This window comes from Podarcis pityusensis (genome assembly GCF_964106645.2).
Source record: "Podarcis pityusensis genome assembly, chromosome: 4".
NCBI lineage: Eukaryota > Metazoa > Chordata > Lepidosauria > Squamata > Lacertidae > Podarcis > Podarcis pityusensis.
In genome coordinates, this window is record NC_138027.1 from 54130290 (window position 1) to 54144519 (window position 14230).

At 38.0% G+C, this 14230-nt stretch overlaps 1 protein-coding gene across 2 annotated transcripts in view; it reads left to right on the forward strand.

The window, feature by feature from the left end:
* MORC3 (MORC family CW-type zinc finger 3) overlaps window positions 1-13137 on the forward strand; it is a 31321-nt gene extending 18184 nt beyond the window's left edge. Inside the window, exons 7-17 of one of the 2 annotated variants that reach the window (XM_081004426.1) lie at window positions 534-665; window positions 3108-3227; window positions 4683-4780; window positions 6047-6148; window positions 6243-6365; window positions 6457-6528; window positions 7164-7206; window positions 8278-8450; window positions 8595-9438; window positions 10420-10511; window positions 12071-13137. In XM_081004426.1, the coding sequence (XP_080860552.1) occupies window positions 534-665; window positions 3108-3227; window positions 4683-4780; window positions 6047-6148; window positions 6243-6365; window positions 6457-6528; window positions 7164-7206; window positions 8278-8450; window positions 8595-9438; window positions 10420-10511; window positions 12071-12221 (1950 nt within the window). In that variant the 3' untranslated portion in view covers window positions 12222-13137. Of the gene's footprint in view, window positions 1-533; window positions 666-3107; window positions 3228-4682; window positions 4781-6046; window positions 6149-6242; window positions 6366-6456; window positions 6529-7163; window positions 7207-8277; window positions 8451-8594; window positions 9485-9928; window positions 10398-10419; window positions 10512-12070 lie in introns of those variants that run through there. The other variant, XM_081004427.1, reaches the window with a different exon arrangement.
* The last annotated feature ends 1093 nt before the right edge of the window (window positions 13138-14230 follow it).

Sequence of the window (14230 nt, forward strand, 5' to 3'; positions counted from 1 at the left end):
TCCAGAATCATCACAGCTGTTCTTTTCTCATTGGACCCTAAAAAAAATCACTGTTAAAATATGCTTATATTAAAAGTTCATTTATTCCATTTCACTAAGTTATAAGACTTCTAGCCAAAGATGATGAAATGAAATTGCACTGTGCAAATGGGCATTCTTCCTGGCTGAAATAGTCTACAAGTGTACTGTGATGGACTCTCTGATGCTGGTGGTTTTGCAGAAGGGGGACTGAATAATTTTCTCTTTAACAATCAGCAGACACCTTACTAATCGCTGTATCTGCCGGTGTCTCGCTGTTCTGTCCCACACATGCAGAATCCAGTGCTTAACACTATGTATAATCTGGACACATGTTTAAAGTGCCATGTGAGTTCTGATTGCTTGCTTAATATCATTTGACTTAAATTTGCAAAATTTGGATAGAACTCCAATTTACATATTTTACAAGCTGTATGCTGAAAACTTGTTACTTGTTTTCTTTTAGCTTGCAAAATGTATGAAAAATTAACCATGTACTTTCCTTTCCTTTTCAGGCTTATTGCAGTATCTTATATTTAAAACCAAGGATGCAAATAATTATAAGAGGACAGAAAGTACAAACGCAGCTAGTCTCCAAAAGCCTTGCTCACATAGAGCGAGATGTTTACAGGCCAAAGTTTCTGGCTGTATCCTTTATGACTGTGGGCTGCTGCAGACTGACCAAGAATGGCTGGCCAAGTACACGTGAAACCTTTGACTCTTCTCTTCACTTATCTTCCCACTTGGTTCCACTATCAGCTCAGATTTTAAGCATGATTTTAAGCAAGAAGCTTTGTCGTAATTTGTGATATGTTGCAGAAACATTCCCATTTAGGCTTACCTGCTATTGCTTCATAGGTGAAAAAAATCCAAAGTGATGGGCTGCATTGTACATGCATATCTCTCTTCTTTAGAAAGACCCAATAGTAGTGTATCACCTCATCACTCTCGTTGCTTTGGCAGTGGCTGTGGTATACAGCCTAATAACATGAATGGGGGGGGGGGAGGTATTCAAAAAGCAAAGGATTACCACTCAGCTCTAGTAGTGCCTTCTATATAGTTGTCCCAAGGTGATATATAGTAAAAACGAACAAGGATAATGTCCAATCTAACCCATAAAATGGGGCACAGAACTGGAAAGGCTAGAGGCGAGTCCATCAACAAAAGTAGTAGGACTGGTGGAATTTGAGTGACCAAGAGTCCTATGTTAGTGGCAGCCAGCAAAGGAAAGCAGTTGCTAAATAGTTGCAGTTCTTTTTTTAAAAAAAATGGTTATGGTCACTGGTTAGAATGTGAAAGTTTGCTAGTCAGTGAACAAAATTATAATCATCCCTTTTTATTTTAATATCAATATGCATACAGAAGTAAGCTCAGTTGTTCCAGAACTGTATTGAAGAATACAGTGGTGCCTCGCAAGACGAAATTAATTCGTTCCGCGAATTTTTTCGTCTAGCGAATTTTTCGTCTTGCGAAGCAGGAAATCCCATAGGAATGCATTGAAAATCAATTAATGCGTTCCTATGGTCAAAAAAAGTCCAAACAAAGCCAAATTTGGTACAACAAGAGTTTATTAAGTGCTCTTTAAAGTCACACATACTGTAAAGAGCATTTCAAAATTCAAATCCAGAAATTTTTTTAAAAAACAGCAGAGTGGCCCAATGGTCACAGAAAATCATAAAAATGCAGAAAAAAACCAAGCTTCCAGATTCTTGCAAACCCCTCCCCAACTGTTCCCCCAGCCACCCAGCACACAGAAATTCAAATCCAGAAATTTTTTTTAAAAAAGCAGAGTGGCCCAATGGTCACAGAAAATCATAAAAATGCAGAAAAAAAAACACACAAGCTTCCAGATTCTTGCAAACCCCTCCTCAACTGTTCCCCCAGCCACCCACCACACAGAAATTCAAATCCAGAATTTTTTTTTAAAAAACAGAGTGGCCCAATGGTCACAGAAAATCATAAAAATTCAAAAAAAAAAAAAAAGCTCCCAGATTCTTGCAAACCCCTCCTCAACTCTTCCCCCAGCCACCCACCACACAGAAATTCAAATCCAGATTTTTTTAAAAAAAACAGCAGAGTGGCCCAATGGTCACAGAAAATTATAAAAATGCAGAAAAAACACACACAAGCTTCCAGATTCTTGCAAACCCCTCCCCAACACCAAGTCCTTGAATTCCAAACACCCCAACCCAAAATCCAACCCCCCCAAAAAAAGTTTTAAAAGCTTAACTTACCAAATAGCTGCAAAAGAAGTTTTGGAAAAGCTTCAAAAATCACCAAAGTCTTTAAAAACCTCAAAAAAGGCTACTATGTACACTGCATTCTATGAGTTGCTCCTCGAAGTCAAGTCACAACTGTATTAATGGTGTTAAGAAAAAGGAAACAAACTTGCAAGACGTTTTCGTCTTGCGAAGCAAGCCCATAGGGAAATTCGTCTTGCGAAGCAGCTCAAAAAACGGAAAACCCTTTCGTCTAGCGAGTTTTCCGTCTTGCGAAGCATTCGTCTTGCAGGGCACCACTGTACAAGCAACTGATCCATAGGATAGAATATTAAGTTTTAAATGAAATAAATTGGTCTTAGGTTTGTCACCAACTTTAGGATTGGAGCGGTGTTATGCAAGCATAGTTTTTTATTCCTAAATTTCGTTTTACTCCGTTTGGCTAAACTCGCTGGCTTTGGATCAATTTTGTAAGATAATCAATACAACATCAGAAATTGCTACTGTTCATAAAACATGGAAAAAAGGTTGTTAAGATATTTCTTCTCAAATTATAATTCCCTTTATTAAAGGCTTTATCTAACTAACTTTCCATTAATTTGTAGTTTAATTTGAAAGTTCTGAGTTTTCTCCGGTGTAATCATGGAGTTTTTTTCAGAGAAAAACCTATCTATTTTCAAATACAATATATTTATTTTACTATATACAAAATGATTATTATATTTTGTACTGTAACTTGTATTAATGGTTAATACTCTTTCACATTCTTGGGGGCTAGTGGAATTACCTTTTTAGACAGCTCTGTTTAGAATGAATATTCAGTATGAAGAGAACCATATTTTGATATTTTCCCTAACTTACACAAATAAGCCCAAAACTGTAAGAATTACTTTTGGATTCAACTGTCGAAATAAAGATCACTATGGAATGATGATGTACCACAGAAACAGACTAATCAAGGCTTACGAAAGAGTAGGCTACCAGCAAAAGGTGAGAGAAGTTCATATAGCAATAGTTCATCTTTCCACACTTTAACTGAAACTTGTTATAGTCTTGTTGATGTAGAATTCCATTTTTGTGTATTTTCAATGCGCGGTGGACTGAATTTAAAGCACTGCCACTTAAATCAGCATTTTAAATTATCCATTGGTATGTTAACGTATTTACTAAACAAGGATGCATAGAAATTGATCTGCTCAATCTATACATTAAAATATTTAAATTTATGACTAAACAGAGTGATTACTCTACTCCATGTTCTGTTTCACTTCTACTCCTTTCTTTCTACTGTACTGCCTAATTCTTGCCTTGCCCCAATCTCACCCCCATCCAAGAAACACAAAGTAGCTAACTGCCCCCAATTTTTTGCAAACTGCAAAAAGGGGCAGCCTTTTAATTCAGTGTGTTCAACATAGAGCCATTGTTTCAGGAGTTTTGTTTACACCTGCATGTAGGTTTAACATGTAGGTTTAATATGCTTATAGTCAGATTAATTTTAAGATAGCTGTTCTTTAAATTACTATTTTTTTAAAAAAATAGAGAAATCCCTCCTCGATATTTAAAAAATTATAAAAAATGGTTTCTACACCAACAAAAATCTGTCTTTTAATCAAAACGGTTTCCTGCAAATTTTTGAAAATCCTTGTCATTCTCTGAGAAGCAAGTTGTAAACATTCAATGACATCGCAGCAGCTCATTTAGTAAAGTCTTGCATTCTGGGGGCAGCCAAGGGCTGTTTTTGACATCTAAAACACAAGGCTGAGAATTCTTTTGTGCAGTCATTTCATTTCATTTCATTAACATTTCATCCTTCTTTACTGCACATTTTTCTTTCCAGCCATTTCCCCCCCTCTGCAAGAAACTGTTGTTGTTATTATTTATTGAATTGATATACTGCCCTATACCTGCAGGTCTCAGGGCGGTTCACAGGATAAAATTACAATATAAAAATGCAAAATACATAATCAAAGTAAAAACAAGAACAACCTAATAACAGCTCCCCCCAAAAAAAGAACTACTGTCACTGAAAGCACTGTGATGCTTAAACTGACAGAACTGTATGTGTATCCACTGTGTTCTGATTAACTGCTTCATGTTGAATGTTGCCATTCCCAACTTTGACTAATAAGTCTGAAACCAATCTACCCCAATACCTAGCTCCAAATTCTAAGTCGCTTCTCAACCTCCCATTTACTTTTAAGTAGAAATTCTAAACGGGTAGCAGAGGCTTGCTTAGAAGTTAAAACAATAAACTTCATCTTCAAGAAGTTCTTTATCCAAGCAATTGAACTTGGAATAATACCTGTTCTGGCATCTTTTGTGATGGAACTTGTATACTTGTATAAATATTTGTTTAAAATACTGGAAATGTGTGTTCTTGGTGAAAACGTTGGTATATCTTCCTTGTCTATATGCTTCCCCCACCCCACCACCCCCCCTTTGCAGGCAAACAACATGGGAGTAGGTGTAGTTGGGATTATCGAATGCAACTTCCTAAAGCCAACCCATAACAAACAAGATTTTGATTATACTAACGAATACAGGTAAGAACGTATTCCAGGATCCTCTTTTCACAGTAGCCAAACAGATGCCAGTAGGAAGCCCACAAGCAGGGGCTGGGTGCAATAGCACTTGTGATTCCCAGGAAACTGCTATTGAGATGCTTACTTCCTTTGAGATACTAGGAATAGAACACCACCATTGTGGCTAGTAGCAATTGATCGCCTTATGTTCTGTGAATTGCTCTGAACTCAAAGCCACCCCAGTGGGTGGCCATAGCTAAATTTCCAGTCTGCATGTAATACTAGACCATGGCTTAGCAGTACATTTCTAAACAAGCCACAAGCTGGCTTGTTAACTAACCAATAAACCAGAGTTTGTTTCCAATCTGTATTGGGAATCACTTTGAGATGCCTTATGGCAGGCTTCCTCAAACTCAGTCCTCCAGATGTTTTGAGACTACGATTCCCATCATCCCTGACCACTGGTCCTGCTAGCTGGGGATCATGGGAGTTGTAGGCCAAGAACATCTGGAGGGCCTTACGGGAAGGGTTTCATACAATAAGTAATAATAATAATAAAAATAAGTAATAATAATAATAAGTAATAATAATAATAATAACAGCAGCAACAATCACCACCAGAGTTTCAGGTCCATATGTAATGATAAGTTAATGGTCAAACTAAGCTCTGCTGTCACTTAAGTTCTCCTGGCCATGTGAGAGGTGTCAAGCATACGAGGCTAAGACTTGTGGAAGTCCCTTCTGCTCATGCATACAGAGCTGCTCTCCCAACAGTGGTGTCATTACCACTTTACCTACCCTACCTCCTTGGGTAGAGAAATAGTAGGGTGCTGTTCAGGCACACTGTCTCTGTAGCATTCACTCTGCAGTTAGGAGCACTAGAGCCGTCTCATTGTATCACACAGCTTGCCTATAGCTCACCCTTTGGCTCCATTTCTTGTTTTTAGCATTATTTACACAAATATATCCTAAAGGGAGGAATTTCAAAGCATTTTTAAAATAAGCAATTTGCTGCTTTCCCCTTATCTCTACCATTAGTAGACATGTCTGGAATCTGAACCAAATGCAGAATCCTACTGTAACTTGTTAGGAGTTCACGATTTGGAAGGAATAAATAGATTACGCGTTAGCACATTTCTAGTATGTTTTCCTTAAATGCATAAGTGATATTTCTGCTCATTGTTCTTTCCCAGTAGTACTTGCTTTCTGTAGCAACTGTCAATGCATGTTTCATATTATACAGAATGTGTTTTGTTGAGACACAACTTTGTATTTCTTGCTTATTAGGCGTACAATGCAAGCGCTCGGTGAGAAGCTAAATGATTACTGGAATGAGATGCAAGCAAAGAAACTGGATTATCCTCAAGAAGAGATGGTTGAAGATTCCCAGTAAGTTTTTCTAAAAACATAAAACTTAGTCATAATCTGTGCTTGGTTTAAATTATATTTGCTTAGTTTTAATGCCACTTACACTCTGTTACAGGAATCGCCCTGATCAAACCTGGGTTCAGTGTGATTCATGTCTAAAATGGAGGAAGCTTCCAGATGGAATGGATAAATTGCCAGAGAAGTGGTATTGTTCATACAACCCTGATCCTCAGTTCAGGTAAAATAGGGAGAAATTTGGCAATTCATTTTTTCTCAGATTGCATTTACTAGCTGGATTAAAAATATATATATTCCTTTCTTAAAATTAGAAATTGCAATGTGGATGAAGAACCTGAAGATGATGATTTATTAATTCCATATGAGAAAAAGTTTAAGAAAAGGTGAGCATTAAATAAAAACAGGAAGTTGAAATGTTGGCTTTTTTATGTGTTCCATCAAACAATTTTGAAGACAGGCACTAGGAAGTTTATTCTGTAGAGTTTTAAATGGGTAATATGCTTCCTTCTAGCAAACCCATTATGTTTCGAATACGTTTTTGCTATTTGTTTAAGTCAAGAAATCCACAAAAGGATTCACTAGTCCAAAACATACCTTCATTTGACAATACAAAAGTGAACTTTGTCCTTTTCACTAATGGTTGTGTGCTCTCACCATTAGAAGTTATAGTGAGCTACATAGAATCATAGAATTGTGGAGTTGGAAGGGACCTTGAGGGTCATCTAGTCCAGAAGAAGAAGAAGAAGAGTTTGGATTTGATATCCTGCTTTTCACTCCCCTTCAGGAGTCTCAAAGCGGCTAACAATCTCCTTTCCCTTCCTACAATGCAGGGATGCTGCCCACAGCTGTCCCTTGATTGGCTCAAACCACCAACAGCAAGACACACTAACCCATTTCAATACAGGAGGGCTATAACATAAGTTATTGATGCAAAAGGTCATGTTAAACAACAACTTAATATTAGATAGCATATATATATACTGAGCATAAACCATGATACTTTTTCTTCTCAATGCAGAGACAGGGAGAAATTAAAGAAAAGGATAGAGCTTAGCCAGCAGGTAGGTGACTGATTATCTTGACATGTTTATTTCTTTGTTTGTGGAAGCAATGCTAAATTACATGCAAGTTTTCCTATACTGTACCAGGTTCATTTTTTGCATGGAAAGCAGCAAAGGATACTTTAGCTTCTTCCTCCATTTTTGTGTGTCTTGAATATACATCCTCTCCAGGTCAGAATTTAGCCAAGGATATAAACTTTCCTAGGGGTGAAGGCAGGATTATGATCAGTGTACCATGGATTGACAGTTGGCAAAGGTGGGTCACTTGCCACTTTACCAATTGCAGAAAGAGTAGTGTAAAAGTTGAGGAGGCAGTTCACTATTTCCTGGCTCCACTGCTGGGTACAAATGCTGCTGTCATCAATCTCCATATCTTCTCCGCTTTGAGGATGCTGAATAATCGTAACACTTGAACCATGGAAAGAGGTTACAGCAGTGGAAGATGATTGATTGTGATCAATGCCATCTAGATTGGTGGCCAGCACTGCCTTCTGTGGGAGAGAGTTTTGTAGTTTAACTATGTGCTGCGTGTAAAAAAAAAAGTACAGTGGTACCTCGGGTTAAGTACTTAATTCGTTCTGGAGGTCCGTTCCTAACCTGAAACTGTTCTTAACCTGAAGCACCACTTTAGCTAATGGGGCCTCCTCCTGCTGCCGTGCCGCCGGAGCATGATTTCTGTTCTCACCCTGAAGCAAAGTACTTAACCCGAGGTACTATTTCTGGGTTAGTGGAGTCTGTAACCTGAAGCGTATGTAACCTGAAGCGTATGTAACCCGAGGTACCACTGCACTTCCTTTTATGTGTCCTGAATCTTCCTGTTTCTGTGCGTAAGTATATTTGATAACTGTTTACATATTCTGGTTCAATCTAATTTACTCAGTAGTCAAATTTCGAGGTAGAGCGATATGGCTAAAACCTGTAACTGAGCTGCCAAGACTTTTCCCACAGCCCATCCAGCCATATATGTTGTCATTTTGTGGTGACTGCAGAGAGTTCAAGGAAAAAGTCGCAGTGATGGAAGTGAATGATGCTTTCTTCTTTAATTGTAATGACATAATGCTGTTTCTACAGATTTATAATGAAATGTATTTACAAACAACGGCTGCCTTGTCCAGTGCACCTCCATTATTGAGTGAAACTATTCCAATGTTTCATGCAGAAGCTTCAAACGTGTCGCTTACGAGACCTCAAAACAAATCAAACAGCACATCAGTATCATCTCCTCATTCTGATCCTGAAAATAGGTCAGTAAATAAAATGCAAGAATATTTCCACCTACTTTCCCCATTTGCTTGTGCTGTTTTTTTAAATTAACATTTTCTGGAGCTTAGCCTTTAAAGGAAAAAACTGCTAATATGATTTCTGTTACTTTGCTTTTGTTTCTTTAGCCATAAACGAAAACTTTCTAATGCTGATGCACCACTACCTTTTAAGATCACAAAAGTGACTAGCCAAGCATTTGAGAAAAAGAAGCAAGATGATGATGATGTTATCATTTTGGAAGAGAACAGTACTCCAAAACCTGACGCTCTGGAATGTGACATCACAATAGTAAAAGTTGAAGGTGGGGCTGATGTTGATTTCAGTAATATTGAGGGAGAAATTTCTATGAACAGAGATGCTTGTTCAGAAACAAATGGTTCAAAAGGAACTGCAGCAACACAAACTGAAACAGAGGAACTTGTAGTAAAAAAGGAAGAAACTGAGGGCAATGCAGATAATCAGCTGTCCAGATCAGAACATGAAATAACACTTACAGAACATCTTCATGTTTCGGAGGCTGATATTGTGAATGCAGACATTAAGATAAATGAATTAAGCCTTCAACTGCTTTCATCCAACAGTGAAAAAGAAAAATATCAACAGCAATGTGATACATTGGTTAAAGAATTAACACTGTTAAAGCAAAAAATAATGGATACAAATGGCAAGCATGTGCAAAAGGGAATATGTCCTCAGTCTACAGAAACAAAAAGTATAATATCAGATGCAGAACTCAAAAAAGTTAAAGAAAAAAGTAAAGAAGAGATATTCATTCTGTATGAACAGGCATTGAAAGAGATGAGAACACTGAAACAACAGTGTGATACTCTGCAGAACTTAAAATCTGAATGTAGTAAATGTAAAAACATTGAGAATAAAAGTGAAGCAGATGACATGGCTGTGCAACTGGGTGATGTTTTCAGACAGCTGGACAATTGCAGCATTGAAAGAGACCAATATAAAAATGAGGTAAGTTTCATAATTCAGTACATAGAAAGGCTGGGTTGATACAGTGGTGCCTCGCAAGATGAAAAGAATCCGTTCCGCGAGTCTCTTCGTCTTGCGGGTTTTTTCGTCTTGCAAAGCAAGCCCATTAGCGGTTTAGCGGATTAGCGCTACAGTATTAGCGGGTTTAGCGAATCAGCTGATAAGCGGCTTAGCGATCAGCTGTTAAGCGGCTTAAAGATCAGCTGGTAAGCGGCTTAGCCATCAGCTGGTAAGCGGCTTAGCCATCAGCTGATAAGCGGTTTAGCCGTCAGCTGATAAGCGGTTTAGCGGCTTGGCAAAAAGGGAGGAAAAAGGGGAAAAACCCCGCAGGAACTCGCAAGACATTTTCGTCTTGCAAAGCAAGCACATAGGAAATTCGTTTTGCGAAGCACCTCCAAAATGGAAAACCCTTTCGTCTGGCGGGTTTTCTGTCTTGCGAGGCATTCGTCTTGCGGGGCACCACTGTATTTAGATTTACTTGTTTTGGGTTTCAGTCTCACACTTAACCTTAAATCCATTACCTTAACTTAATTTTAATGGAATGTATATAAAAGGGTCTTTCAGAATTAGAGCATGCATTTCCTACAGAATTCAAGCGCCTTTGAAATCAGTGAGACTTAAATAAAAACAAAAGTTCTTTGGAACTGAGAAATTAGCCAGTGAGAACATCCTTTGACTTGAGGTAGCCAGATTTGGTGGAAAGAGAAGATCTATTATAGAAAAATAGTGTTTAGTTCAGATTTGTGCAAACCAAAATATTGTAAGTAAATCAGACATATCAGGCTTCCGAAAAACATTTGCAAACCGGAACACTCACTTCCGGGTTTGCGGCGTTCAGGAGCCGATTTGTTCGGCAGCCAAGCCATTCAGGAACCAAGGTACTACTGTATACTGCAACAAGTATTTCACTTTTGTTTTTCATTTTCAAAAATGCAGGTATATAAAGCTTTGATTTACTTTCAGATTGAACTACTGGAAATGGAAAAAACTCAGCTGGGCGTTCAATGTGAGCAGCTGAAAGCAGAACTTGCAGAGTTAAAAACTAATGGAGAAAGGTATATATTCCTACTAAGAAGCCCGATTTGTGCATGAAAAAGCATGGAAAGGCTCTAAACTTACACTTTCATCTATTTTCAAACCTACCTTCAGGAAACCTTTGCACATGAATGTCTACCAAGAATCCATATTGCAGAGAATTCCTAAGCATGAAGCACACACTCAGTTCAAGCAGGGCATTTACCAGGTTTTGGGTCTCGTCACCCACCTTGCCATGTCAGTGAAGACTGCAACCTAGAACACACCCAACATTCTCATGTTGCTGTGCAATGCTGAGGAATAAGATAATTGTGAGGAAGCTCTTTTATTTTTCTTCTCTTTGAGGAACTGATGGCAATCTTTTAGACAGGACTGGCCCATGTGGTGCCATCCAGATGTTGCTGGACTCCCATCAGCCACAGCCACCATGGCCAGTGGTCAAAGATGATGAGAACATTTGGGGCAGGGATGTGCATTGGCTATCCCTGTTCTAAGGAAACTCAGGCTTCTCCATAATGCTGTTTATACAGTGATACCTTGGTTTACAGCCATAATCCGTTCCTGAGGTCCAGTTGTAAACCAAAGCAGGTTGTAACCCAAAGCACGCTTTCGCCAATGGGGCCTAAAAAAAAAAAATATGGGTTGTAATCCCCAAAAATGGGTTGTGATCCAAAAAAAAGGGACACACTTCAGAGTTTGATGTGGTTGTAATCCAAAATGGTTGTAATCCAAAACGGTTGCAAACCAAGGTACCACTTTATCGTGTTACACCATCCAAACCACTGATCTAAATAACCTAATTCATTCCACCCAAATACTACATGCCATGTAAACCACTTAAAGGTTTCAATGGTGAAGCATGATATTAATCCTACTTTTGAATGAATGAATGTCCTAGTGTAGCATGTGATTGCTGGTGTAATCATACGAACCTTTTCTTGTTGTTTGTAGCTGTAGCAAGTATGTAGGAAAAGGATCTATACAATACCAAAAACAGTTTTACATAAACACTGTTTACCATTTCTGGTGAAACTTATTTTCAGATGTTTTCTATGTTAAATAAACAAAATTAATAGACAAGGTGAGCTTCAATATAACATCTCTATTCTATGTAACATTTCAGTTTAATTGGTTTAAAGTGTCGTTTAATGTATTCTTTAAAACAATGTATGTCAAATTTGTAACAGACTATAAAATAGCAATAGAAATGGGAAAGGAATGAATGAACAGTTGAGCAAATGATGATTTAAAGCATGGGTAGGCAAACTAAGGCCTGGGGTCCGGATCCAGCCCAGTCACCTTCTAAATGCAGCCCGCTGACGGTCCGGGAATCAGTGTGTTTTTACATGAGTAGAATGTGTCCTTTTATTTAAAATGCATCTCTGGGTTATTTGTGGGGCATAGGAATTTGTTCATTCCCCTCCCCCAAAAATATATATAGTCCGGTCCCCCACAAGGTCTGAGGGACAGTGAACTGGCCCCCTGCTGAAAAAGTTTGCTGACCTCTGATTTAAAGTACTGAACTTATCTTCACCATACCTGTAATTTTAACTGATGTTCTCAATCTTCTCTTTCTTAGCATGAAGCTGCGATCCCTGCGAGTTAACGTGGGACAGTTACTAGGAACAATAATGCCTGAACTTAATGTGCATCAAATCAATCCTGACATTGGCATAGTCGATGAAATTCTAGGGCAAGTTCTGGAGCAATTGCGTGAAAGCACTACTTAATTTTGTTTCCCCTACAGTCTCAACATACCTTATTGTCACGTTTCCAACCTGTAAAGACTGTTCATTTTAGTGCCATACTACACATGAAAACTGGTCCGGTTTCCTTTTAGGCTTCTGCTGCAAAGGGGGCTGCTTTTTATTGGAACTGCAGCTTCTGGGATGGGGGTGAGGGTAACATTTTCCTTCCATACTGTGGTTTGTGACAAAAATCACCCTTCCCCTGCAACAGCTATTAGCCCCAGAAGGTAAGCTACTGGCAAGTAGCATTTTTCCCCAAATTATTAGTATTTTATAGAGGCCTGTGAGTATTTCTAAACTTTGATACATGATTATGTATTATAAGCTGATTAAAAGTATTGTAAAACAATTGTTATGTCACAGTATGTTTCTAAAACAATATCAACTCATGTTCTTAATTTTGATAAAGTTGTCAAAAATTACCATAGATATTATGTACCTTTTTCATTTTCTTGAAAGCAACATTTTTCCAATGAGTGGTTATTGATATTTCAACCTTATAGTGTATATGCTAGTTAAGGGTATTGCAAACAAATTCTTTCAAATTATACTGTTTTGTTTAATTGTTTTTCAAAATATGGCCACATGGTTCTAAGGAGCAATTTTTACATACTTTTTTCTTTAATTATGTATTTGTTTTTCATTATTCTCTGAATGTATTGTACAGTCTGGGTTGAAAAAAATGTGACTCTATGAATATTAATTAAATTTATACTGTACATTAATACTTTGAAGAAAAGTGAATAAATGTAAATAATTTTTTATTTCCATGAAGTTAATCAAAAGATGTATATTTTGGACTAAATGTGGGGGGGGGGGGCACATAATGGTGTTCTGAGTGACAAGAAGAATTCTGTATCCGGGTAAATTGTTCCCTATTAAAACAAAACCTGCCTTTTTTGTTTCCTTCTAATTATGAACATTTACAGCACAGTCCTAATCATGCCTACTCGTTGGTAAGCCCTACTAAATTCATTGGGCCTTACTCCCACATAAGTACTTTAAATTGTGTACTTGTTTCTCATCTTAGCAAACTAAATACTTATCTCCATAATCCAGCAAGTTAACTTGAGGTGCAATCCAGTAATTCGTGTTTAAATGTCAGGACTTGTGGCTTTACCTCATGGGATAGCAGACCCTCGCACCTTGTCAAGAACTTAATGATGAAACTCAATTGATATTTCAACAGCATTCTGTCTATAGTTTGGAGGGCTAGTCCTGAGGAAGTCATGTTCTCTTAGGCATGTGGAGCAGTTCAATTCACATGAATTTTAGCCTTCTAGCCGAACTACATGTGGAAACCTGGGTGTTTGGACTGATGTCAAATTCACATCCAATTCCTTTCTGATATATGCATCTGATTTAAAAGTGTGTGTGTGAAAACTATACTTACGCATTATATGTCCTTTTCTTTGATTCCTAAGAGAGGTTTTTAGGACTCTCAGTTCCTTTGATTTTAAATTATAGAATTGTAGACTTGGAAGGGACTACAAGGGTCATCTAGTCCAACCCCCTGCAATTCAGGAATCTGCCCAAAAATGGGGCTCAAACCCACAACCCTGAGATTAGGAGTCTCATGCTCTACCAACTGATCTATTGTTGAGGGTAATCTTGGTTTGGGGAATGGGAGTTGGCTATTGCTTAGACTACAATAGAGGCAAGTCTAACAGCGGGCTTTGGACAGATGGAGAAGTCTCTTATCTTTCTCACTGTAAACTCTATTAAGTTGGGGTGGGGAAGGGTTACAGTTCTTGACAAGTTGAAAACTGCCCCACCAGAGAGAAATAATAAGGAGCTGTCATTACAAGTTAACTTCCTATGCCTCCCCATCCATTACATCAGGGCTGCTAGATGATAGAATGAGATTTACTGGTACATCTCTGGGTGATTTGCAGTTGATCAGCAAGCTTTTCCATATATTAATGAAATAGCTTCTCAATTAAGCTGGTCAAGGAAACAAAAATAATTGGAGAGGAGAATCAGAAGTGGAT